General features: G+C 44.8%; 3 protein-coding genes across 3 annotated transcripts; 2 read left to right on the top strand and 1 right to left on the bottom strand.

The window, feature by feature from the left end:
- The first annotated feature begins 1,385 nt into the window (after positions 1-1,385).
- Positions 1,386-4,144, top strand: LOC131283164 (armadillo-like helical domain-containing protein 3). Its single transcript, XM_058312749.1, has 7 exons — positions 1,386-1,858; positions 1,916-2,246; positions 2,314-2,475; positions 2,560-2,772; positions 2,840-3,060; positions 3,151-3,383; positions 3,457-4,144. The coding sequence occupies exons 1-7, from the start codon at positions 1,492-1,494 to the stop codon at positions 4,024-4,026; spliced, it is 2,097 nt and encodes a 698-aa protein (XP_058168732.1). The 5' UTR covers positions 1,386-1,491; the 3' UTR covers positions 4,027-4,144.
- A 501-nt stretch (positions 4,145-4,645) lies between these two features.
- LOC131283005 (V-type proton ATPase subunit D 1) lies at positions 4,646-6,257 on the bottom strand. The gene is made up of 5 exons (XM_058312563.1): positions 6,091-6,257; positions 5,913-6,030; positions 5,457-5,820; positions 5,276-5,370; positions 4,646-5,207 (listed from the first exon to the last, which is right to left on the bottom strand). The coding sequence occupies exons 1-5, from the start codon at positions 6,129-6,131 to the stop codon at positions 5,085-5,087; spliced, it is 741 nt and encodes a 246-aa protein (XP_058168546.1). The 5' UTR covers positions 6,132-6,257; the 3' UTR covers positions 4,646-5,084.
- A 12,672-nt stretch (positions 6,258-18,929) lies between these two features.
- Positions 18,930-26,413, top strand: LOC131293634 (uncharacterized transmembrane protein DDB_G0289901-like). The gene is given in 5 exon segments (XM_058321711.1): positions 18,930-19,026; positions 19,480-20,026; positions 22,107-23,826; positions 23,926-25,106; positions 26,237-26,413. Coding segments are annotated over 5 exon segments (3,627 nt in total). The 3' UTR covers positions 26,319-26,413.
- Positions 26,414-27,196: the final 783 nt, after the last annotated feature.

Genomic DNA, 27,196 nt, shown 5'->3' with positions numbered 1-27,196 from the left:
AAATGAACGTAGTTTACATTCATCTTTGTCAATGTAATGAGCGGTTAGTGCAAAGAAGCAGTCATTATTAATATTTGTCCATCCATCCGATGTTAGGGAAACGGTACTAGCTTTACTAATGTTGTTGAGAATTTTAGCGAATTGCTCCTCGTACGCTAGATCTAACATTTCATTACTTAATTTCTTTTTGGTAGGTAGGTTATATTTTGGGCATAACGTTTTTATAAGAGCTTTGAAATCAGGTGCCTCGACAAGATCGAACGACAAGGTATGATTGCAAAACAAATAAAGCAATTTTTTATCCAAACTGGTTTTGGTGCTTGAACTTAAAGGATTCAATCCATGCAGAAAATCTCGCCTTGATAAAATACTTGATACAGTTGTTTGGGCCACCGAGCTACCACTCCGTTCTTCTTGGTCCTGCCTTTGGTCTGTTGTTTCCTTCAACAAAGAAGATGTAGTGCATTGCGATGTTGGATGTTTTGCCGCAAGGTGACGTTTTAGGCTAAATGAAGATTTATGCTTAACTGAGAGAATTTTCTGGCAAATTTTGCATTTATACTGGTTTGGTACTGCTTGTTGTAGAAAGAACTTCCAGACATAACATGTTTTACGGTCCATAGACATCTGCACAGAAACAAAGTAAAACACGCATAAGAATATTTGACAGAGAAGAATAAATGATAATCAGATAAGAAGAAGAAAATAATAGTTACGATGAGTTTTTTGGTTATAGCCAAATTTTCCATAAAATATCCTACTCAATAGCTGCGGACATATGTAGACGTAGATTTGCACTGAAAACAAAACAAATCTGGTATTTTACCAAAGGCAGCAAGTATGATAAATTGATAAGTAATACTTACGATGGTCAAAAGTTGAGTATGTTGTAAAGAAAAACTTAAAGTTGTACACACTACAATATCTAGTCTACAGACTTCCTTCTTCTTACTTATTTGTATGATCTAACGTTACGTGAATTCAAACTTTACAAAACGTGTGCGGTATTTGCTGTGGGAGCACGAAAAGTTTACTCGAACTGTGTTGGCACGAAAAGTGTGCAAAAAGTGTGTTGACATGAGCAGCGTTAGAAAAACAGGGTTACAACCAAGACAGTACATGTCAGGTGAAGTCATCCCTAAAAAATCGATCGAATCTTTGATTTTGTTACACCATTTTCTTATTTTTAACAATCAAGGATGCTTAATATTTTAATTTTCTGAAAGTCGGTTTGAACTGTTTATGTTAGATAAGCAAATTGTTATTTTAACTCTGAGCTAATTTTATTTCTTGTTGAACTAGATCAGCTGACTATACAGAATGACAGCTACTGTGCTTCTGTCACATTGTATTCGGCCGTCGTGCCGCGTCAGACGTGTTGATTATTGTAGAACGGCTGAATCGAATAGATTCAGTAACAGTTTTTGTGCAAAATATTGGTAACCTGGAGATAAGTGAGCCTTTTAAAGCAATTCAACAAGCCATTCCAGTATGGCCTCCCGTAAACGATCCGGATCCGGGTCGAAGCGACCGAAGGAAAAAGTTGTGCATATCTACGAGTTGCTCTGCCGTGGCGAAGACCCCAAGCGGCAGAGTGCCCAGTTTTGGGAGGAGTTTTTCCTACTGCAACCAAATACGGAAATGTTGGAATCGGAACTGCTTAAACAGACCGCAGAGCAGTACCTCAATGCAAAGGACAACATATTGCAGTTATTTACCGAGTGCATCAATATGCTTTCCTCCGGCAGTCCAAAACGTATCCACAACGCACTGCAAACTATCAGTGTATTCATACACGTATTTTTCCGCAAGCAATCGATGGTTGGCACAGTTGGCACGGGTAGTGATGGTGCCACTAGTGGGTTGGTCGCTAGTGCCGGGTCGTCTGCTATGTTTATCACCGTCAACGACATAGAGGACGACATGAGGAAGTTGCTGAAATATTTGAATGCAATAATGGTATGCGACGATGCCACCGACAGTCCTACGGACATTTGCTTGAAGATTCTGCTAATCATTGCTACTGGCATGGACAACGTTAACGATAATCGCCTAATAGAATTTATCATAGGACAAAACCTGTTTGAGGCTTTTAAGAAAATCCTCAGTGATTCGGCGTTGCGGAATTTACATGGACACGATGTGGTGACACTTCTCACCATTCTGGTAAACTACCGAAAACACGATGGTAGCAATCCGTACGTCGTGGAACTCTCGTTGCTAGCAGAAGAACTTGCATTAAATGGGTAAGGTGTAATATGTTTAAATGCACTCTGTTCCTTGATACTTACAGTAACGGATTTTATATTTCAGTTATGGTCAAGTTATATCATGTGTGTTGACAATGTTCTGCAAGCAGCACCTGTTGACTCTCACCGAACTTTCCTCATCTTCCTCATGGTTCTCTTCACTTTCGAGTATCGTTGGAAATATGTTCATTTCCGATGAATTGTGTTGTCGCAGTCAACAAATTAGGTATAATGTGAATAGTTCCGACAGAAGGTGTTGTTTTTTTCGAGCGCTTAGAACTGATATCCTGGTTTTGAACAAACTTTTTAGGGCAAACAATTCTCTACTCCTTGCCTTGTACGAAGCAATACACTTGAATAGAAACTTCATTACCACCTTAGCCCACACTCAAGCTGACTCAACGCCACCTTCTCCATGCAATACGCTTAACATCAACGACGGTACACCGGATCTGTCCTCGGCTGCAATTCTAGATGCATCGCACTATTCAACGAACTTATTCGTTTCCCTTTTTCAATATTGGTAAGAAGCATCGTCGCTTAGCACGACAGTTCCAAACTTCAGCTAATGTTTTTTTTTATCTTTTCAGTTCTATTGTTATGCAAGATCATAAGAGTGAACTCAGCGCAATCAATCTAAAGCTTTGCCTGTTGATTCTCACATGTATCGCCGAAGATCAGTACGCAAACTCGATGATGCACGATACTAATTTGACCTTTAAAGTTTCTTTACACCGAGCCCATATGAGACATCGAAAACTGACATCGGAAAAAGTGGCAAAACCGCAGCCGCTAGCCACAACGTTGCTTGGTACGAAACTTTATCATATAGGCATGCACAAGGCACCAAATAATTAAATTGCTTTACGATAAATCCGTTTTGATAACTTTACATTTGCAGATCTTCTGGTGGAGTTCATTGTAACTCATCTGCTTAAAAAATTTCCCATAGAACTATACCTGCTATGCATCGGTATAATACATCGGATTATCGTTTACCAAAAGCGCTGCAGAGTGAGACTTGCATACCATTGGAAGGAATTATGGACGGCAATGATAAGCCTGCTGAAGTTTCTTATTTATCAGGAGCAAAATCTTATCAAACGATGCAATATTTTCGAGCTAGCCCTCCAGGTACATTTACCAGCAAGCATCCGTACACTCATGCGTCGTGGACTAAACTCTTTAAACGTCTCTTTTCTTAAAGGTAATAAACATATTTAATCTTTTCATCACCTATGGGGACACATTTTTGGCCACAACTAACAGCTACGACGAACTGTACTACGAGTTGAATCGCGAAGAAAAAGTGTTCAGTGAATTGCATGCCATGGTGCTGCGGTATGCTTCGATGCAAGACTGCGACCACAAGGAAGATGCAATACGACTCCTGAATGCTCTGTCCAATATTTTGGCCATAATAAAGCATTTCCAGATAAAAATCAAAGAGTGGCTTGCTAGCCAGAGCCTTTCAACGCCAACGGAGCAACAAATTCTCGAGCAGATACAGAAAAATTACGATCTTACGCTTAAACTCCAGGACAGTCTCGACCAGTACGAGCGATACAGCGAGCGACCAAAGCATGTCCTTTTCTTTGCCAATTTAGTGAAGGAAGTCATGGTTGATACGAGGAAAACAGTCTACTATCTTGTGAAGCAAATGAACAAAAGCAATGCACTGGAGAGTACCAGCTTAAACACTACTTCCGGGACCCACGTGGAGAGGTCAGTTCTGCTGGACGGTGCGGAAGCGGACGATATGAACACAACAATGTGAAACTTTTCTGATAGAACTTCGAAATCATGCCGGTTATATCATTTAGACTGCTTAATCGTTACTCTTTGAAAAAGAGATTATATTGGGAACGAAACGAAAAATAAAGTTACTTTCAAATGCGGAGAGCAGTTGTGTACCATATTTAATGTTTCTAAATTGTAATGTACCAATGTTAAAATACCATGTAGTACATCAAAGAATTTTCAGTTTGGTTTAATCTAATCCAAGGTTTTCAAAACTTGAATTTCAGCTGCCATATCTTCTGATGGTTATTTCGTGGCATTCATATTTTACATATGTATTCTCAGAAATTCTGGGTCAGTCTTTAGAAAAACAAGGTGTTTCATTATTATAGTATAACATGGAAATGCCATGAAATAATGTAACGGAATTTTTGAGCAAATTCTATAATTTTCATGAATAAACTTCTTCGAAAGAGAATAGTAAATATGATGAACATTTGAATTATTACCGGAACCCCGTGACACTATCATGGGACTAGAACCGGATTCTTAACAAGTAAAGCCTCTACGACGGCCCCAGAAAACACGTTTCGATTTGGTTAGATGATATAAGAACACAGGAAATCTAGTTAAATTGCAATCACAAAACCAATGAATAGTTCTAGTTCTCACAGTATATTTTGCATCATTATTTTCATATGTACCTTTTTCGGTGTATATAACAGAAGGTCAACGCGGTTTTATTGTGGATCGTTTTACTGCAACTGTTTTTGTTATATGCAGTTTTTGTTGGTAAGTTGTTTGTTGAATCATGTGTGTTTTCCCTTCTGTTGACGACCACAATATCCACCGCGAAACCATAAAATATAAACAATAAACATAAACAGGCCCTCATGCAGAAGTTAAGGATCTAAAGGGAAGTTAAAATATGCAGAAATACAACAATGGGAGCATTCCTGATGGAATCGTATCTTACGCGCTCACGAATGTTTTTTTTCAATTACTTTCATAGCACTCGAATCCTTAGAAACATTGATACTTCTAACCCAATTTGAAGCAAGCACTCGTATGGGGCCATCATATCTTTGTGCTCTTTTAGAAGAGGATATCATCATCGCCCTCATCAAGAATATTTGCCTGGCTACGTACGTCAATACCTTGTTGCAGCAATGCTGCTCTTTTCTCTTCTGCCTTCTTCTTGGCGATGCGTTTCTTGTCCTGTAAAATCGAATGATAAGAGCATATAATGGTTGCATAAACATGGAGTAACCTATCCAATGGCTCACCTGAATCTTCTTCAGACGGTAGAATTCTTCACGCTCCAATTCATCGAGCTCGGAAATGATGTATGCAAGAGTGCGATCAATTCTAGGAATGATTACTGTAAAAAAATACAAAAAATTTAATATACAGTATACAGCCGTTGGGTGTATGTTAAATAACAATATTGTCAGAACAATTAAATACCATGCTCAATGGCGTTAACTCGACGGTTGGTGATCTTAATAACTTCATCCAATGTCACAAACGACGTCTGGAGCGATGCAAGCTCAACCAGCAGTTTTACCGCGCTCTGGTAATTTTTCTTCAGCTTCTGAAGCTGCTGTCCACCCTTCGCCAATCCGGTCAGCTCATACGTATCCGAACCGTCTTGATACGATTCAAAGACTGGCAGCGTTACGCCAGCTACGTTGTCCTTCTTGGTGCGGATTTTGATTTGGGCTTTGGTGACGTTTTGCAAAACAACCTGATTAAAATCACCCGAAGCAAACTTCGCCTCCGCCAACGAGAAAGCCGCTTCTTTCATCACTTCTCCCATGAGCGTTTTCGTCTACGAGGCAAAAAAACATTGGAACATCGTTAGTAAACAGGAAAATGTTGGCGATATGGCAGGTTCGAACTTCAATATTATAAGATGCATACCTCAATGATCTTACTGAGAATCATACGGAATCGCATTTGCAATGCATCGGCCTTCTTTTTCAGCAATCCATGGCCCTTGTGGGCTCCAGCAAGGCGGGCCTTCATCTGCATTTGAGCTCTGGGGAAGAATTAGTTACTACAGGTTTGTAGTGACTGCATTGTAATGTTGGAAACTTACCCGCGAGACGGGAAGATCGGAATACGATCTTTGGACGACATTTTGGCGCTAGATGTTCACGGAGAAAAGCTGAAAATCGAAAATCTTTTCACCACACTCAATGTACACACCAAGAAACGGACCAACGAACCTCACGAGTCGCAAAATATCGATGGTCACAAGACCCTTGGTACTGCTTCGCTACCAAAGATGGTTTAGGAAGGAGGTCGTGTGATGTTACTGATTTTGACGTAGCAACATTGACGGTTTCACGTTTCTATCCACAACTTTGATTGTTTTGAAAACAACATTGCAAGTTCGTTAGCTGATATGGGCAGCGCACACGAAATAATAAAAGGTAAAATGCCAGATTGGTAAGAGAGTAAATGAGGCCCCGGCCTTCGTTTTTTCGGTCGTAGCTATACCTCTTGTGCAATGATATACCTTAGTATATGCAATAGGTGATACATCAATTCATTACAGCCTCTGCCTCTTTACACGGGAACATGTTCATTGATTATAGGAATCTTGGCCGTTGAAGTCCTCATCTGTGAGGTCACCAGGTTTTCAGGCCAGATTTGCTAGGAGGTGCCCTTATATCAGCAATGCAAGTTCGCTCAGGGGCATGATGCTACATCTGTAGAGTACTGGAAAATGATTTTGGGGTCTGACGAATCAACATTTGAGCTTTTTATTCCGGATCGGCGCAGATCGGACGAGGCGCTTCAGGATCGTCACATCCAGTAAAACATGAAGGAGGAAATGTGATGGTCTGGAGTTGTTTTGCATGAGTTGTGGGGGGGGGGGGAGGGGGGGGGGGAAGCTTGTCAAAATTGATGTTATCATGACTGCAGATTCCGGTAAAACCCCAAATGAAGTATTTTGTGAAAATTCATTGAACGTTTGATAACGAAGTTAGGACTGGAACATGCCAATACCACCAAAAGCCCGATGGATAAAGGATTCTTTAAGGATTTATCTCACAGTGATACCTTGGAATGTAATACAATGTATAGGAGTGCAATAGGCATATTAATGTACATCTCGAACACTGCAAGACCAGACATTGCCGCCAGTGTAGCTATTTTGACAAGGAAATTTAACACACCAACGCATAAAGATTGGATTGCAACAAAAAGGATTGTGAGATATTTGAAAGGCACAATAAATTGGACATTAAAGATAGGCGGCGAACCAAACCTAGGAATGGAAGCATATTCGGATGCCGACTGGGCTGAAGATAGAGACACCAGAAAATCAACAGCCGGATTAATAACCCAACGAGAAATTTTGGCGTTATTTTGGGGTAAAAGAATTCTCTTCAGAACTGCCCGCTCTTCTTTTCAGAATTCTTTTACCCCTTCTTTTGTAGCAGATTTCCTATGCAATCTAGGCGTAAAACGACTTCTGAAAAGAAGGGTAAAACAATTCTCTTAATACTTGCGGGACACCGCAAAAGAGAACAGTTTTGACGACGTGTGCGTTTATAACACCTATTTCTAACTATACGTGGCAAAAACGTATACCCATTCGTAGTAGATTATATGAGCTGGATTCAGGATATCTTTTCTTTCCTAAAATAATTATTTTCATGCAGGAAAATATTTTTGATTATTTTATGTATTATTTTGGTACATCGATAATCTTTATTTTTATAAATCTCAGTTTCAAAGTCCCGTGATGAGATGAGGCAATAAACCCTACATTTTTACAGTGCACGTGAAGCATGCTTATTACAATCTGACTCTAAGTGGAAACGGGACTCGAACACGGGTTTACCAAGAGCGAAGCCGTAGTCTTGCCGAGGAACCATAGCACAAGTTAGAAATAGTGAGGAAATATCGCTACTTGAATGGCAAACGTAGATTTTGAAGAAAAAATTTATTTCGTACCATAAAAGATTTTCCCAATCGGGATTTGAACACCAAACCTCTGATGCAAGGCTCGAGCACCACTACCAGTACACCAGTTGTACGAGTGGATTGCATAGGGAAAATACAGGTATAAATGGCTATGTGAATAAATTGAACTACCAAGCTTTTAATTTAATAATGGTTATGATAATTTGAAATCTATGTATGAAAATTTGATCGGATTTGAAAAAGTACATTGAATATCTAAAAAATATCATGAACAAACATTTTTACAGCCGTCAACAAAAAAGTTTTTCCTAGCCTAGATTTGAACTCCGATCCTCCGGAACAACACCCATGCACTATTATGGGGTTTGAAAAATTACATTAAATATCTAAAAAAATCATGAAAAAATATTTCACAACCGTCAACAAAAAAGTTTTTCTCAGCCTAGATTCGAACTCCGATCCTCCCGAACAACACCAATGCACTTAGCCCCCTAGACTATTGATGAAAGAAAATTTCTGTGTGATATCACAGCTACTAATATGTATGTAGGCAAACTGAATGTAGCGTAGAAAATGAACCAAGAATAAAAACTTCAGTCACATTTTTCCTCCTTCGAGCTGGTATTATATACATATCGTCCGGTTCGGAAGGCAATCAGGGGAAATGTTCAGAAATCGTCCGACGCCTCCTCTGGTTCATGCTGGCAAACAGCGACCACGGATCTTACACGCTTTCCAGACTGCACAAAAAAAATCAAGCGCGATTCGCGCGACATCGCGCAAGGTTTTTTTTATATGGAGTTCAGCTCCTGTCAGGCGATGTCGCGCTGTAGTGTGGACGCCGAGTTAGCAGGCTCCTTCGATGTACGATGTGCAGCACCACTCCGCCATGGCCAGTGAAAACACGTAGAACGCATTGATGATTATTTCAAGCCGCTTCTTCCTCCTTGTCGAGACCCAGAAATGTGTGAAAAGCACGGACAAATCATCATCAGTAAGAACTCTCTGCTGTGGGTTCTTACCGACCTGCTACACGAGCCGCAAACTCCAGCCGCAAACTCAAAAACCGTATAAGTTTACGTCAAAATCTTTGCGGCTCGTGTAGCCGCGTTTTGCGGTACCAATTCTGTGAGCCACGCTACACGAGCCGCAAACTCAAAAACTTTGCGGCGCAAAGAGGTTTTTATTTTTGATTTTACAGTTAACTTAAAAATCTTCCTTCAAAGCAAACAAGATGTTACGGACGGACGATATGTTTCGTTCGTAATGCCAACGGATAGGAAATTTTGCCCCTGACCACGAATAGAAAGAAAAGTGGGAAAAGTCGTGGGAGGAAAAAATTCCTGTTTTAGACAAGAAATGTTAGGACAAGAAGGTCCTAACAAAGAAAGAAAGCGAGAATAACGCAATGAAGGCAAACCCAAAATAATTTTATGTTTTCCAGATGGAAATTTCGAGTGCAAGTAATAAAACATCGTGTGCATTGAAGCCAGGAATAGGCGACAATGCATGATGCCGCAAGAAACGAGCATGCATGCGCTCGAAAGACCAACGGGTCGATTATTAATAACTACGTTTCCATCGAAGGAAAAATTTTATATCCAGAATCGTCACGTCAACGTGACGATAACCAGACGCCCCACGCGATGAAGGGTTAATCTTAGCGCGATCGACGTGATCGAGCGACGAAGCGTCAAGTGGGTCGATATCGATCGACGCTGCGACCCTCGCTTTCTCATTAGGGGAAAGTGAAACGTTTAGGAATAGAACGTGTGACGAGAACGAAACCATGTAACGTTCTCCAGCAGCAGGGGGCGATCTGGAATTAGAGCGAGATCTCCTATCTAGTTCGCGCTCATTAATTAAATGTAATCAATTTGGTATATAAGCAATCAAAAAATTGAATAAAGCAGTTATTTTCACCAGGACACCTACGAGTAAAGTACCGAAATTCTTGCTCAAGTTCTAAATCCGAAATACCCAGAAACCCTTCCAATCTTACGCTCGATTCTGCTCTGTTCAGCGGCACGTCACGCTGCAGACCGGCTTCTCGTAAGAACCTTCCTAAAAACTTAGAGAAAATTCTGAAGGCTTCTCTCCGACGTCGGCAAGTCACGGCTCGGACGGAACTTTAGAAGATTCAATAAGTTTCCCGCTTCTGCGTGGTCCTCTCCGCTGCCGGCAAGTCACGGCTCGGACCGGTCACGCTGACAAGCATTCCCAACTCCTTGTCCGAAAAGAGTTAAGGACAATTCGCGGAACACCTCTCCGTTCAGCGGCACGTCACGCTGCGGACCGGGTTCTCGGTTTCCCTTAACTTTAGATCAAGGTATCACACGCTGTTTGCACCGTTGTTGGCACGTCACAACACGGGCCGAACACGTTGATACCGAAATCGACGGACCTCCTCGTGGTGAAGATTCTCGCGTTAGGAACGACGACGCACTCAGTTGAGTTTACCTTCGCGCTCGGCTGGACAATCCGCTTCGTTACACAAGATCTTATTTCAATGCACACAAAAAGTAAAAGATGGATAATCTGTTGATGAATGAAGTGTGGCTAACTACCCTATCGCGGGTCATCGAGTTGAGTACCCAAAACTTACAACAACGCAACAGGCGTATTGTTCGCAGGCAAGAAGATGGCAACCGTTTGCTGGACAATACTGTAGCAGAGCAAGCAAATGAAACTATAATTAACTTTCTTCGCATGAAGAAGGAAGATTTTGATGTTCTCAAGTTACATAAAAAGTGGTAGTATAAAATATTTTAATCTTTACCCGGTTGACAAAAATTCAAATTTTTTGCAGCTGTCATGTAGTACCAGCAAGTTTTTCCATGGCAGATTGCTGGGACTCTTGCTGGAACTACATAGTACCAGCAACAATGTCAATTTCTGTCAACCGGGTATCATTAAACTTTTTGAAACTTTTGGATAAAATCAGTTGGTGGGCCGGACTTTGCCGACCCCTGATCTATAGTGAATTTATAATTGATATTCTAGCTATAAAATGACAAAATATTACTGTAGCTGCAAAATAAACACGTAAATTTATCACCATATGTTCGATTATTTTGTTTTTGAGATTTGTTATGTTTACATTTATTTCTTCTTCATCTTCTTCTTCTGGCGCATTTGAGTTTGCGGTTAGCTGCCAAAAACTTCGCGGGTGCAGTTTTCAGCTCACGGAGCTGAAAAGTTTCTGACGTAAACTCTTCGGCTGTTCCCCTCTTAGCGCCGCAAAGTTTTTGAGTTTGCGGCTCGTGTAGCGTGGCTCTTAGATTTTTCTTAAAACGCGGCTGCACGAACCGCAAAGATTTTGACGTAAACTTATACGGTTTTTGAGTTTGCGCCGGTAACAACTAATGAAACAACTAATACGCTGGTAAAAACACGGTCGAATGCTTGCTAGTTGGCCAGACTTGCACAGTAAACAGTAAACAGTAAATAAACAAAGGTTTGACAGCCAGTACCTCTTTCCACTGCGGTGCCTTCCAAAAAACAATTATTGGTAGGTTATGAGGAGTCCATGGGGGTGCCCATGGCGCAGCGGTAGCGCGAGGAAACACCACACCACAGGTGTGGGATCGAATCTCGAGTCTGGCACCCTCCGGTATTATGAACGGCTGACCACCGATCTATAATATACCGTCTTTCGGTCACACAAACTCTCTTCAGAGAGAGGCCTTGTCCCACTAGGGGATGTCGTGCCACATTAAAAAAAAAAAAAAAATGAGGAGTCCATGCCTACCAAAAATACACTTGGCAAGGTTCTTTTTGGTAGGCATGTATACCTTTGGTAGGAAAGTGCAGCAAGGTTCTCCTTGCGAATATTCTATGTAGGAGCAGCGGTAAACTGGATAAGTCGCCAGCAAATTTGTGTAACCCTTTCGTCAATGGAGGCGAAATATGTGGCACTGAGTGAGACATGTCAGGAAGTTAAATGGTTTAGAAAACTTTTGGTAGATTTAGGTGAAAACATTCCCATAACTAATATATACGAGGATAACCAAAGTTGCATAAGATTTGCATTATAGACCTCAATTGTATGTATATATATCTTGGTATGGGCATAATAAAAGGCACGGCGATCGTACGTCGGTGCGCAGTCGGATTTGATCGACAGAACTAAAAGGACCAATTCGTGTCCGCTTCTTCTTCTTCTTCTTGAATGGCCCGCTCACGGTTGAGCACGTCGTGCTGACATGGCCTGGTTACCAATCGTTCTCCAGGTAGCTCGGTCCATGGCTGCAGCCCTCCAACCCCGGTCGCATCCGATGTCTCGCAGGTTCTGCTCCACTTGGTCCATCCACGGAGCTCGCTGAGCTCCTTGTCGTCTCGTGCCGGGCGGGTCGCTGGTGAGCACCTTCTTGGTGGGGCATGAGTCCGGCATCCTCATGACATGCCCCAACCACCGAATCCTGCCGGCCTTTGCCACTGTCAGGATGTCCGGCTCACCATACAGCTCAGCTAGCTCGTGGTTCATCCTTCTCCTCCACACGCCCTGCTCACACACGCCGCCAAAAATAGACCGGAGCACGCGCCGCTCGAAGACTGAGAGAGCGTTGGCGTCCTCTGTGAGCAGAGTCCAAGATTCATGCCCATAAAGAACGACCGGTCTAATCAGCGTGCGGTATATGGCACACTTAGTGGGTGGGAGAAGCCATCTGGACCTCAGGAGTTTGTGGAGCCCATAGTAGGCACGATTCCCCTGAACAATGCGCCTCCGGATTTCGCAGCTTACGTTGTTGTCCGGAGTTACGACAGTGCCGAGGTAGCAAAACTCCTCTACTACCTCGAGTTCGTCGCCGTCTACTGATACACTGCTCCCCAGCCTGGCTCTGTCACTGTCAGAGCCTCCGACGAGCAGGTACTTTGTTTTCGTTGCATTGATCATCAATCCAATCCTTGCGGCCTCGCGTTTCAGTCGGGTGTACGCCTCGCACACCGTCCTTGTGTTCCGCCCGATGATGTCGATGTCATCCGCGAAGCCGAGGAATTGGAGAGAGCGGGTGAAAATCGTGCCACGGATGTCGAAGCCCGCGCTCCTCATGACACCTTTCAGAGCGATGTTGAATAGAAGGCAAGAGAGTCCATCACCTTGCCTCAGACCCCGATGAGATTCGAACGGATCCGATAGCATGTTCGAAATCTTCACCTTACACTGCACCCCCTCCATTGTGGCCTCTAGCAGTCGAACCAACTTCTCGGGGAAGCTGTACTGCCGCATGGTCTTCCATAGCTCCTTCCTATCTATGGTATCGTAGGCCACCTTGAAGTTGATGAAGAGGTGGTGCGTCGGGATCTGGTGCTCCCGGCACTTCTGGAGGATCTGCCGTAGAGTGAAGATCTGGATCGGTGGTGGATTTGCCTCCAACAAACCCAGCTTGGTAGCTTCCGACGAAATCTGTAGCAAGGGGCGCGAGTCTGCAGAAGAGTATCTGGGATAGGATTTTGTAGGCAGCATTGAGAACTGTGATGGCTCGAAAGTTGGCACAGTCCATTCTGTCACCCTTCTTGTATACTGGGTGGATGACACCCAGCTTCCAGTCCTCCGGTATCCTTTCCTGCTCCCAGATTTTCACAATTAGCTGGTGCATACTGACGGCAAGCTCTACCGAACCCATCTTGAATAGTTCTGCCACCAGCCCATCGCTGCCAGCTGCTTTGTTCTGTTTCAGCTGCTTGATGGCACTAGTGACTTCGTCCAAGGATGGTGGGAGCACATCGTCATCTACCTCCTGGCTAATGTGCTGCTCAATTCTGCCTGCGCCGCTGCTGGACTCCCCTAATTCCACTCCGTTCAGGTGTCCGTTGAAGTAGCACTTCCACCTTTCGATCACCTCTCGCTCGTCCGTAAGAATGTTGCCCTCCTCGTCACGACACATTGCGACGTTTGGCGTGTAGCCGCCTCGTGTCTTCTTCAACATCCTGTAGAACTGGCGAGTTTCCCCCGACTGAGTTAGCTGCTCCTACAGTTGTTCATCCGACTCCTCGAAGCGGCGCTTCTTGCTTTCGAAGAGCCGGGTTTGCTGTGTCCTCAGTCGTTTGTAGTGTTCCACGTTCTGACGGGTTTCGCGCTGCAGCATTCGGGCGCGCGCTGCGTTCTTCTCGGATAGTGCCCGCCTGCACTCGTCATCGAACCACTCTTTCCTCTGGTTACGTGGCTTATGGCCCAGTGTCTGCTCGGCTGTGCTGCTGATGACTCGCTCCACCATACGCCAGTGGTCATTGAGGGACATTGTGGCGGTAGTGATGTTGTCCGGTAGCGCTTCTCCAAGCGCTGTCGCGTAGCCCTCGGCAACAGCAGGTGTTCGCAGCCGATCCGTGTTTAGGCGTGGGGTAGGCCGGTGACGCAGTTTGTTGACAGCGCAGAGCTTCTGCCGTAGCTTCACCATAACCAGGAAGTGGTCCGAGTCGACGTTTGCGCCCCTGTACGTACGTACGTCGATGATGTCCGAGAAGTGCCTTCCGTCTATGAGAACGTGGTCTATTTGGGAATATGTCTGCTGTGGTGATCTCCAGGTGTAGCTGAAACGAGGTTTGTGCTGGAAGAAGGTGCTATGGATGTTCATGTGCCTCGAGGATGCGAAGTTTATGCGCCGGAGGCCAATGTCGTTGGTTAGCTGGTGGACACTAAAGCTTCCAATCGTAGGTTTATAGGCCCGACCTTATCATTTAGGTCTCCGATAATCGTGTTGGGGGCAGCGGTCGTACTCCCTCTCGAGCTGTGTATAGAAGGCGTCTTTGTCGTCATCGCTGCTCCCAAGATGCAGGCTGTGCACATTAATAATGCCCAGTTTGAAGAAGCGTCCACGTATCCTCAACCTGCACATTCTGTCGTTGTTCGGCTACCATCCGATCACACGCTTCCTCATAGCACCTATAACAAGGAACGCCGTACCGAGCTCGTGCTTGTATCCTACACTCTGGTAGATCATGCAATCGCTACGGTAGGGGCGCTCCGAGACTCCCTTCCAGCTAACCTCTTGAAGTGGTACTATCTCGAAACCGCGGGCTCTCACTTCCTTTGCGAGTATTCTGGCAGCGAGACCAGCAGTTCTATGTACCGAGTTTCCAATCGTAGTCCTTTTTCCGTTGCGAGGGTCTGGCATGATTGGTCCAAATCGGTATTTCTTCATGATGACTGTTCGTTGCAGTGATACAGGGGGTGGCTTGCAAGGTCTCTCCCCCCGCCTCCTATCTCTTCGGTGAAACAACGCATCCTAGCTGTTTTAAGTCCCGTAGGATGCCAGGACAGGGTGTACAGCCGGTCCTAACATGGAGAACAGACGATCGGGGAGGAACTACTAGCAAGTAGCAGTCCATTCCACCTCTCAATTCAGCTTTGCCGCCCATCCGCCCAAGGGGGTGGGTTTCCCCGTGTACTCAAGGTTGAATATTTAAGCGACAAGTTACCGTTCTGTACGTATTGAGTAGAAGTTGAGGAGGAGAGCCTACAATAGCCTTCAGGAGGCGTCGGATCGAACCCTTTACAGAACTAGTATAACCATAATCTTTAATTTAACGAGACATTCAAATCAAACGATTCACACAACGGCCTTTTTTTAATAAGGGTTCGTCACATTTATTTTACTTAAAATACTAATTACTTAACTAATATCACAGTTATAAATAAACTGTCTACTCCCTTTTCGAGCTCTTTTGGTGCCCCCACACAGCATGCACCTACACGGTAGAGCTGTGTGGGGGCGAGCATCTGGCTATCGAGCATTTTTTCCCCTAACTAGATGTTGCCCTTATTGGGCCGCATTTGCGAGTGCTCGCCCACGCTGGGCTTGGCCGTCTTCACGTCTTTGCCTCCGATAAGCCCGCTGGCGGGCATTTCGCTGGTTTCGTTGGGCGTTGTTGAGTCCTATCTCAGCGTCCTGCTGTGCTGCTGTTGCACCCTGCCGATCCGGCGCTGCGTCGTGATACCGAAGTAGCGCCACGTTACGCGCCATCGTCGCCGCGTAGATCACGGGTGGCGACGCTGGCGTCTTCGGAGCCGCCTGATTTTGGCGAGGAGCTGCCCCGCTCTCCGCCGGAAGTCTCACGTGGTGTTCTCGTCCATGGCCTGGATTCTGGCCCGCAGCGTCGGGTCGCCAAACCGGCTCGTCCTGGTGCGATCCTAGGCCACTGCCCGCGCCGTCGCATTACGCCTAGCGGCGGCCTAGCGCGTTCTGCTGCTGCACCGCGCTCGGCGTTCCAAATCCGCTGGAGCTCGGACATGATCAGCCTAGCCGCCTCATCTATGCGGTCCCACGACTCCTGGCTGTGAAGCAGGTGCTCGTTGATATTCTCTGCCGTCACGGCCTGCAGCTTGTGGCCGGACAGCAGTCGCTCCCGCACCTCCGCGAACCGGGGGCACTGAATGAGGACATGCTCTGGCGTCTCGTCGGTGCCTGGGCAAGCCGGGCAACCCGGGGATCGGGTGAACTTCCTGGAGCATAAGTACTGACGGAAAAATCCATGCCTCGTCAGCACATGGGACAAGTGGAAGTTCACCCGTCCTTGCTTCCGGGCTACCCACCGCTTTACGTCCGGGATCATCTAATGGCTCCAACGAACGAATCTGCTCGAGCGGACTGAGTCTCGTGCCAGCGCGTCCCAGTCCCGCTGCCACCTGAGGAACGTTTCCGCTCGCTCCTCCTTTCGGATCGCTGCCGCCTGTCGTTCGTCTCCGCTCATGGCAGCGATGGTCCTCTTGGATAAGTTCCACGATAGGCGGCAAACCAGCTACGACGGTGGCGACGTCGTACTTAACAGTACGGAAAGTACTAGCCACCATCTTCGCTGACCGGTTGTGGACCTTATTTAACTTGCGTCGATTAGTCTGCAGCTCCGTTGCCTTCCACCACACCGGGGCAGCGTATCGCATGATGGATGTTGCGACACTGGCCATGGTGCGGCGTCGAACGCTAGACGGCCCACCGTGGTTCTTCAGGAGGTATCCCATCGCCCTGTTGATCTTGGTAGCCTTCTCGGTGACGATCTGCTCGTGGAAATTCCACGACAGGTGGTCCTACACTTGGACGCCGAGGTACCGTATGTGGCGCCGCGAATGAAGTATTGTACCCCCGACGCGTACCGGCACCGTCAGGTGGCCCCGCCGCAGGCTGCTGATCATCACTATCTCCGTCTTTTGCAGCGCCAGAGACAGCTGATGTTCGGCCATCCACCGCTGTACGAGAATGACGGATTGGGTGGTCAGCGATGATGCTTCCCGCGGCATCCGGCCGGGAACCGTGAGTACTATATCGTCGGCGAATCCCACGATCTCCACCCCGGGGGGTAGCTGCAAAGACAGGACACCGTCATACATGGCATTCCACAGAGAAGGCCCCAGAATGGAGCCCAGTGGAACGCCTGCCGTGATGTGTCGGGTCACCGTCCCGACGCTCGTTGTGTAGTGAAGTACCCTGCCGCGGAAGTAGCTCCCAATGATGTTCAGGAGCGAGTCCGGAACATCCTTCTCCCGAAGCGCCTTTCCTATCCTGGTCCAGCTGGCCGGGTTAAAGGCGTTGCGCACGTCCAACGCGACCACCATGCAGCAACGTCGGTCGCGCTTGTTGGTGCGTTTGAAGGTCATCTCGCGCCTCCAGGCCTTCACCACCTCCTGGATCGCTTCCACCGTTGATCTCTCCTTACGGAAACCGTATTGCCGAGGAGAAAGGCGTCTACCGTATGGCAGTGGGGCCTCCAGATGGTCGTTCAGGCGATCCCTGACTATGCGTTCGAACACTTTACCGACAGTGTCGACCATGCATAGGGGCCTAAAGGATGACGCTTGGCCCGGTGGTTTCCCGCCTTGGGCAGCAGGACTATTTGTATCACCAATTGCATACCTTTTAGTTATGCTCCGCTCACAAATAGTGTAGCCACGACAGCGATTACGGCTGGAAGGGCTTCATTTGGGATTTTACCCAATCCTCTTCAATAATAATGTCATATTAATTTTTCAATCTATCTTCTTTGCTTCTAAAGTTCAAACAAAGTAGTTTAGGACTGACCTTTAGCGAACCTGTTTTTGGATTAGAAGTAGAATAAATTAGTTAATTTTGGTAATAAAAATTCCCAAACATACCAACGAAAGGTTTCGCATAAACTCGAAGCTCTAGAACCAAATCATATCCTATACAAATGTTGAAGGCAGTTCGTGTTGTGATAGATTTTCCATCATTAATAAACAAATTAAATAGTATCCAACAATCAAAGAGAACATTGAGCATTGAGAGAATTTGCTACAATATGCCGAGTTCCAGGCATGTAATAGATCTCATATTTAAGGATTTCAAAAACCAGTGACGTATTGGCTGATAAAGGTTGATCGTCTTCCCGCGATTCAAAATTTAAGGGCTAGTTATTTGATAACATTCGCAAGCCAGTTTTGACATGCATCAAGGACGTGATGATTTCCATGCTGAACGCAATGCCTTACATTTGCACCACTATCTGGTGTTCGAAATGACTGCAATCTTGTCTCAGCTACTCCTAATCAGTCTTTGAACTCGCAGGATTTGTGTAATTTCTCGTATCATCATCCAACTTTTTCTGAGCAACCCCCCACCGAGGAGCGGGAGAGACGACTCAATGCGTTTGCGCGCTCGATCCGTTTGTACATTTACGAAGAGGGTTTCGAAATTCGCACCAACAGTAGCAAATGCCTAGCTGTACTCCAAAGGAGAGCGCTTTTCCAAAGTGGTTTGCATGAAAAGATTGAAAAGATTTCCAGCAATGTGATGTGCTTCCGCTTTTCAGCCTACCTGTGTGAATTGTGGTGTGATCCAATTTGTGTTGAATGTGTTCACATCTGAGGGTCAGGTCCCGGGACTTGTGTAGCGCTGAAAGCAAGTTGTGAAAAGACGTTGGTTGCAAATCGGTGGTGGTTCCTGCCCTTTTGGGGTGGTACCGAGTTCACGCGAAAAAGTGTAGTGAGGCTTTCGACGTAGTTGTCGTTGACTTCGGGAAAGTTTTGACAAACTTACTTAGTGGGCCATGGTGAAAGGCGTTCGTGCAAGAAACGGTGCGGACCCGTACGGACGGTGGCTTTGGTATGGTGCTGTACTGTTGCTTCAAGTTCCCTCTACATTTGGTAGGTACCTGTTGTGTTTAAATAACATAAAACACGTCACAGCAATAAGAGGAATTGTTCCTTTTCGGAGTAAGTTAGGCAAGAGGGTCTCTCGGTTTGGCAAAAATAATGATTGCTTCTTGTTTCACTGGTTCGTTATCTGGTCGCATGCAGTGCCAAATTGGAAGTTCTTTCTATTAACAAAAACGAATCTGAGGTGCAAATGCTAGTTATATATATTTCCAATACACAAAGTGCTGACTTAGCTGAGCTACTAATTTTATTATTCCCTTCCCTTCCCTTTAGGAGCATATGGAAACGTGGTATCGCTACCTGGAGAGTGTAGAGATGTGAACGGGAAAAAAGTGGAACAAGGTGAAAAACGACCCGCAATTTCCTCTGCTCATCTAGTTAAAATCACTTTTCTAATTTTATTTTCTGCTCGACCGACACGTGTTACATGTTCACGCACAGATGCCCACTACGTCCCGCCCGGTTCGGATACTTGTCGATTGTGTTTATGCGATAATGGTCACCCGAAGGCGTGCAAGGCGGTCCTATGTTCGCCGCCGCACGACTGCAAGTCCTTCCAGATAGGCAGTTCCTGTTGCGAATTCATCTGTCTGGACGATACGCTTGGCAGTACGCCAGACAAAAACTACGATCTTGGCATGTGACTAGTGGCCAGTGGAGCAATTGTCACGTTTTCGCTAACGCTGCTATTCTTCGTCATCAGCCGATTGCGGCATCGCAAAACCCGCGCCCAGGAGGGTCGCGAGGTGATCGATGACCCATCGCAGCGCAATTTGGTGAGCAACGTCGGTTACATCGGTGGCAACATTGGCTATCTTGGTGGGGGCACGATGAACATGGACTACTCCTACGTTGACCACGCCGTCGCGCCACACTATCAGCTATGGAAGCCGCCCGGTGCGTACTATACGCGAGGAGAAGCTCCACCGCCGTACGAGGAGGCCATAGCGATAGCTCACGCCGAGTCACTAAGCTCTTGCACTGTAAGGTAAGCTTTAATCAAAGTTTATTTATCTAATAAGACTACATGGGAAAAGTGTTTCTATGACTTTGTATGGTCGAAACTGGTTGAGCGCAATATTGTGAAGAAGTTCATCTAACTTTTGCTCTTGTTTACCAGTTACTCAACGGATCTTTTCAACAAGTTTTAATTTGATCTCATTCCGATGGATCTTTATAGGATGGAGGAAGCTTTATGTTATTCGTCACTTTTGAATTAGCCTAATGCAATGGCATTGGCTACCAATACCCTTGAATGCATTAATATTGCAAAGAACATTAGTCAGTAACATTGAGATAAAGCCTCAAGTTAAATTTATAAAGGTATGGTTCATTATGGGAAGATTTCGGAGCACTGGATTCAGTTAAAAAAAAAACACAATGGGACAGAGTGAGTGTTGTATAAGAAGGACAAAACAAACTTCTATTATTCAAATTTACTTACATCTGAAAACATTAGACCATTTTTGTATTCCATTGTCATTGTATTGGCAAAAATCTATTCCGGTCCGTGACTCAGGTAGAGTTTCAATCGATTCGATAGTCTTGGCATCGAACTCGCTTTGGTTGATCAAAATGCTGGTTTTTTATGAGACTTTCTCCAACAAAAAAATCTAGATATGTCACATCTCTTCAAAGCAATTAAATTTTAATGAAAGCATCTACACAGCCAGAGTTATTGAGCATCTTTATTATATTTAATCAGGGACAAATTTATGTTTTATTTCATGTCATTTCAGTTTATTAATTTATCTGGTCTTATGGCCTACATTAATCTTATAACTAGACTTAACAATTTAACGCGAACATAACGTAAAAGACGGTTGACCGAATCCGCAGTCATATTCATATCCAAAGTTTTTTTATGGATTGTAGAAGCGTAAGAACCGATCCCATCCCACCATAAGTTTTGAAAATTGACTGTTACTCATTATCAGCACCATCAACCATGGTAGAAGTCCGTTTGACAATAAATTAGATAAGACTTAAAACAATATGAACACACTTTTGAATTCATTCATTACTGATAATTATCTTACCTAACGGGTAAACCATGTATGAATACCCAACCAAAATGGTAGAGCTTTGAACACCAAATTTAATCTTGTTCGATTTAAAATATACGACATATCCAGGGAAAACATAGAAAATGCGTGTATTTACACATACATTTTTGAACATTGTGAATTTTTTATGGGTCTAAAAAATATTTAATGCAGCTTTGTTTAAGTTTTGAATTTTCTAAAGTAATTTTAACATTAGTTACCGATTCGTAAATATATAAATCGATCGATACTCATACCTAATCTATTGCACCGATATGGCTGCATAGTTTTTTAGCAAAGACATTAGGGTTAAGGCTTTATTTAAAAAACACGTTTCCATCGAGGCATTTATTTACTAGATTTTTTCCCTTTGTGTATGTGGATACCTCATGTGGGTCAATCCTCTAGAGCAGGGGACGGCACACTCGTATTATTTTACTATATCATGGTTTTACTAGGGTTCTCCCAGTTTTTTAAAAAGCTGATCTTATCGAAATATGAATATTATGAAACATTTTTTGTTCCGCAATGCTATCGACAATTGTATTCTTTGAATACATTCTTTTGCCACCAGAATTTGGACGAGTTTCACGACTCGTTGAAATTTTAAAACAATCAAGAGTAAAATGCGATAGCAAAATTCAAATAACAGTCCATGAAAATGTAGCCTGGTATTGAACACCTAATACAATAGTTTCAACGTACCCTTTTATGAAGAAATGTTTGGTATCGTAAACAAATCTGATAAGAATTGTTCTTTTATATGTTCTTTTCGAATTTAGTTTCAAAAAATTTCTTACGAGCTCTCTCTTTCTAAAGAGCTCTTACCGGGGAGGGTTCGGTTTCAGTTGCAATTCGAACCTATGTCACTATACTTAACATTAAATAAATTGCACTATACTTAACATTACATTGTTCCACCAAGAGTTATTTTACGTTCATATTATATTCGAAATTATAAACATAACGACTTAACTTATAACTTATGCGATATATTTCCAATATCATTCTTCAAATTCGCAGTGTGGCTACGTCTACTGCCCGCAATTTTCCGCTCGGTATCGTACAGGACGCGGACAGCGTATCCAACATTACAGCAAATACAACCAATCTGATCAATATAAATATAAACGGTAACTCCAACGCCGGCATTGGGAACGCCGAAATTGGAAGCATCGGAAGCAGCATTGGGCGCAGTGTTGCTACCATCACCAGTGACGATCCGCCGTTCTTGACATCCACCGGAGGCAACAGCCGTTCGGTCGGTGGCGGTGATAACAACGACACTAACGGTGGTTCTATTATGGCCATGTACAACCACCACCACCACCACCAGGGTACATCCGCCACCGAGCACTGCGGAACGGACAACGGCAACGAAGACCGAGCTTCCGGTGATCACCCGGTAGCCGTTGTTGGCATACAGCACTGCGGTGGAGCTAATTCTTCGACGGCTCCGTACGGCGATGGCAGTGAACTGTGTATGAGCTCCAGCTGCGAGCTGAACATGAATGCACGCTGCAATTTCATCCAGCATGACACGGCCGCTGGCTCCGTCGGGGGCTCTTCCCATGGGCCGGGAGTGTTCGGAATGCTGCCAAAAGACGACCACTGCCCGCCGATCGGAATGATGCGGCAGTCGAACCGTCAGTCGATGGCTGAGGATAAGATCAATGACAACGTCCACAACCATCGTCATCGTCAGATGATTTCTGCCGGCGGCGGCAATGGAGGCAACATGCACCAGCAATCCAGCTCGTCGCCACTGGCTCCTTCCCAGTCATTCATGCAATCCGTCCCAGTGCCGATGATGTTTACCGATAACAATTCTCCCGGTGGTACCGTCAGTGCCGTCACTACCAGTTCCGACGACGGCATGTTCATGGCAAAGAACCGCATGACGGGGAAAAAGTATCATCGTACGATACCGCGACAGTTTTCAATCGTCGATCCGATCATCAACCCGATCAAGACGAACACGTTCGTAGTGGCGGCGGCGGCAGCAGCCACTTCTTCTTCAGCTTCATCGTCGACACCAATGACGCAGCACGCCACTAGTCGGGAGTCGGGAAAGCTCGGTTCGCATCGAGTGAACGGTACGGGAGGAAGTGTTACACCGACCGGCAGTGTCAGTACGGCTACATCGACAACGGAAATGAACCGTGGCGGCAAGCAGTGCCACTGTCCGGTGCAGCATAAGGCGATCTTGACGGCCTACCAGCCCGTCGGTTCTGGGCAACCGCCCACCGGTTCGTTGTCCGTAGTCGAGGCGGGATACCGAAGCCAGGGAAATGACCAGTCACGCAGCAAGCAACCGTCTTCCGTCAATGGCGACCGTGGAGCGCATCTGGCAGTTGAAAGAAACGCTGGCGGAGGTGATGGGGGTAGCTCATCGGCGAAGAGCATCTCTGTTCCGGCACTCGGTACCCAGCGTTACCAGCATGAGAAGGACTATCAGAGCAACAGCTTGTCGTTTGCCGGTGCCGTCGGTGGTGTACACAGTGGAAAAAGCCTCAAAGCAACGCACAACCACCAGCAAAATCACTATCTGCACCACAATGCTCATATCGGTGCCACCGAATCGAAGGCTTCCGGCGTGGGAATGGACGAACTGATGAATTCCCGCCAGCATGGTCTTTCGTCGACCGATGGCGACGATCGTTCGGTGCTACACAAGAAGTCTTCATTAGCCGTGGGTTCTGGTGGAGGTGGAGGACCGATAAATCCGATCCTTCCACCGAAGGTGAAAAAACATCAGCATCCACATCAGCAGCATCAGCAACAGCAGCATCAACAACACCAGCACCAGCAGCAACCACAAGATCAACCCACGGTACCCCAGCATGGCCATTCGGCGGGAGGACAGTTATCGCAGCGCAGCGGTTCTATGCACCAGAAAAGGATATCTTTTCTTGAAAGTCCCAGCACCGGCGGCCCCGGATCGGTCAGTAATGGTGGAGGTGCGAAACTGAGCGAGCACCGTAGATCACCCGTACCGCCAAGCCACGATGGCGTTGTGGGTACTGGCGGGGGTGCACTGAAGCTCGCTAGCGGAGCCGCCACCCCGGGGAACGGTTACTCCAACTCTTTGCCGAGACATTCCTTCACCACCGCTAGGAGCTACGAGCAACGCAAACAACGTAGTATGGCATCGGCGGCAACGTACGGAGATCGTGTAGGCATCTCTAAGTCAAACCCAAGGCATGTCCGTTCCGGCGATGGTTTACCGCTGCATGAGAAATCTCCGTACGATAGCAATACGCTGCCCAAGAACGGTTCAAGCGCAAGCGTCGGGCGCAAGACTAGTCTCGTGACCGAAGCGGTCAACCATATACCCTCGGTAATCAACATTCCAGTTCCACCACCGCCAGCAAACGTGTTCGGGTTGAGAACCAACTCTCCGTCGTCGATCGGATTGTCCAGCGAAAGCGGCATCATCAAACAGCAAGGCTGTAATGACGGTGGTGGACCTTCGTCCACCGGAAGCTCAAAGCATAGCTCGACGTTGACGTACACTATGGCGGAAAACGGAGGAAGCAACAAACGAAAGGGTGCTGGAGGACGAGGAGGATCCGGTGGAACAGCAGGAGATGGAGGTGACGGTGGCTCTGGGGCGAAAGGATCCGCACCAGTAGCGGGAAGTGCAGGAGGAACAGGAGGAGCAGGTGGGGGAACCCTGAAAGGCGACACTGTTGCGGGCTGCAGCAACACCACTAAGCAACCGATACTACTACCACTGCCGGTACTCATGACGACGATCACAAATTGTGCCAATCCACGGGAACACGTGCTACCCAACGACAACAGTCTCGACGAGGACTACTTGAGCGAGTGTGAGAATTGCAAATCTTCCAGTAACGCACGATACTACCTGGATTTGCAGGACAACAGCAAAGTGAGCGCACCGGTGCAGGAAACGATGACACTGCAGCGAAAGATACCGGATAACGCGGAAGAGGAACAGCAGAACTACTACCGGGTGTCGTCGACTTTGCCAACCAACACGAGCAAACGCAATGCGCCGTAAGTATTTTGCCAACTATCTCGTGCGTAAGTAGGATATATTAAAGTAAAGCTTCGGGTCTCGGCAAACAATTACTAAAAAGACCCAGGTGATTAAAAGGAAACCGAAAGCACGGGCCGGATACCTTAAACGATGATTTAATGTTTTCAAAGTAACACTCTGTTAAATGGAGTATCAGCTTTCTAACTATTAAAGCTACATAAAAAGTGGTAAAAGATAAAATATTTGAAATTTTATCGTAAAACTTGTTTAAACATTTGCATACTTATTTTTGCATTTTTTAAGATGTCATAAGGAACACCTCGGACAAGAATTTTAATCCTCATTTTTGGCAAGGAAAGAAACTAAATGCTTTTTGGAAGAATCGCATTTTAGTTTTCTTACGGGCCGGATAAAATCAGTTGGCAGGTTGGGCTTTGCCGACCCCTGGTTTATACGGTTGACTTTGTCAGACGAAAAGCTGGTTTCGGAGCCACATAAGCGAAACTGTTTACACGACGATGCACGGGGAATTGTCGGGGGTGCGTGGTTCTATCTAAATTATGTGATTTCATGGAAAATATTCATTAGCGTGTCTAATACAACATATAACAGAACAATCAGAATAAAACAAATTATGTCTGAATTTATGTAAGGTATCGCTACTTTAGTTTAAGCTATATCAAGTTTTGAAATGATATTCTGCAATCAAGAAGACATTAAACAAGTATTGGAATATGTTACTTAATGAATACTAATAAGAATTGGATACGTGAGCTTTGCAATCTGGAATGTGTTAGGTTCGGCATTCGAACCCACGTTTTCTGAATACTTTAACTCATTGGCAGCTGAATCCGTGGAAGCTTTTCATAATTTAAAAGATGATAAACATCCTATTTTGTTATATGAATCAAAAAAATATTTTTTTTTTAATTTTTTTACATTTTTCGAACTAGAAATATTAATGCTGGCATGATTAACATACTACACGACTGTTTATCGTGTTACCCAATTTATCGTAGATCAATGCGAACCTTATCGCAAAAAAAATGAATTATCATAGTACATACACACATTCAGTGCATTAGTACTGAGTCAAATGAAAAAACTTTATATGAGTTCATTCCAATAAAGTATTTTCTTTTTCCAGGGTTGCCAATAAGGATCGCGTTGCTTGGTTCTCTACCATACCGGCCAGCTCCTCTTCCGACGACGAAGAGACCTGCGAGTAAAGCTTGGTAAAAAACGAGTAAAATATTTAAATGCTGGCAAATTTGGTCCCTTTCTCAACGACGCCGATTCTGACAATGACCAACCAACCAATAATGGCAACACAACTTCTTTATTGAGAGAAATCGAGGTTACAATCTAGTTATGTGTGCGCGATCCGTCGGAATAGAGCTAATTATCCGATAGAAGATTCGAGACTAAATAGAAAAACTAACAAAAAAAAAAAAAAAGAAACGGCACAGACACGCACACACGAATCAATCAGTATTAATTTTTAGCAAAAGTTTTATTCTCTTAAATCCAAACAATATTTAAAATGTTTAATTGTAACCTGCCAAGTTGGTACGTGTCTATTTTTGTCAAAATTCTAACAGGAAAAAGGTAAATAAATATGAATTCGAATATAAATGAAACTAGTTCTGGTGTTTGATCACTCAAAACGAATGCAATCAATGTATTAATTACTTACTCGGCAAACCGATGACTGGTTCAGGATGTCTTTTAAGCTCTTACGAACAGCGGCTACATTGGGTGAAACAATGGCCTATGGCTAACTAAACTCGCGCAGAATGGTCACAAAACAAAAATAAGAAAACACTGCCATGTTCAATAATTAACAATCTTTAATAGTTATGACAACATCAGTAATTATTACAGTAATTGTAGCAATATACGTAACAGTTACAATAAATATAAATTAATAATTATATTGATAAGTTATAACATTGTCATAACAATAGCCTGCACAATTATAAATTATATGATACCACTATGTATCCTGTGTTTATGTTTGTGAATACTATGTTTGCGAATGTGTGTGGCTGAGAACCCCCTTAAAAGAAAAATGTGTAAAATGTTTTTCTTATATGATTAATTTGAA

Source organism: Anopheles ziemanni, chromosome 2 (assembly GCF_943734765.1).
Source record: "Anopheles ziemanni chromosome 2, idAnoZiCoDA_A2_x.2, whole genome shotgun sequence".
Classification (NCBI taxonomy): Eukaryota; Metazoa; Arthropoda; class Insecta; order Diptera; family Culicidae; genus Anopheles; species Anopheles ziemanni.
The sequence above is the reverse complement of the archived record's forward strand: the minus strand, read 5'-3'. Positions and strand labels throughout refer to the sequence as shown.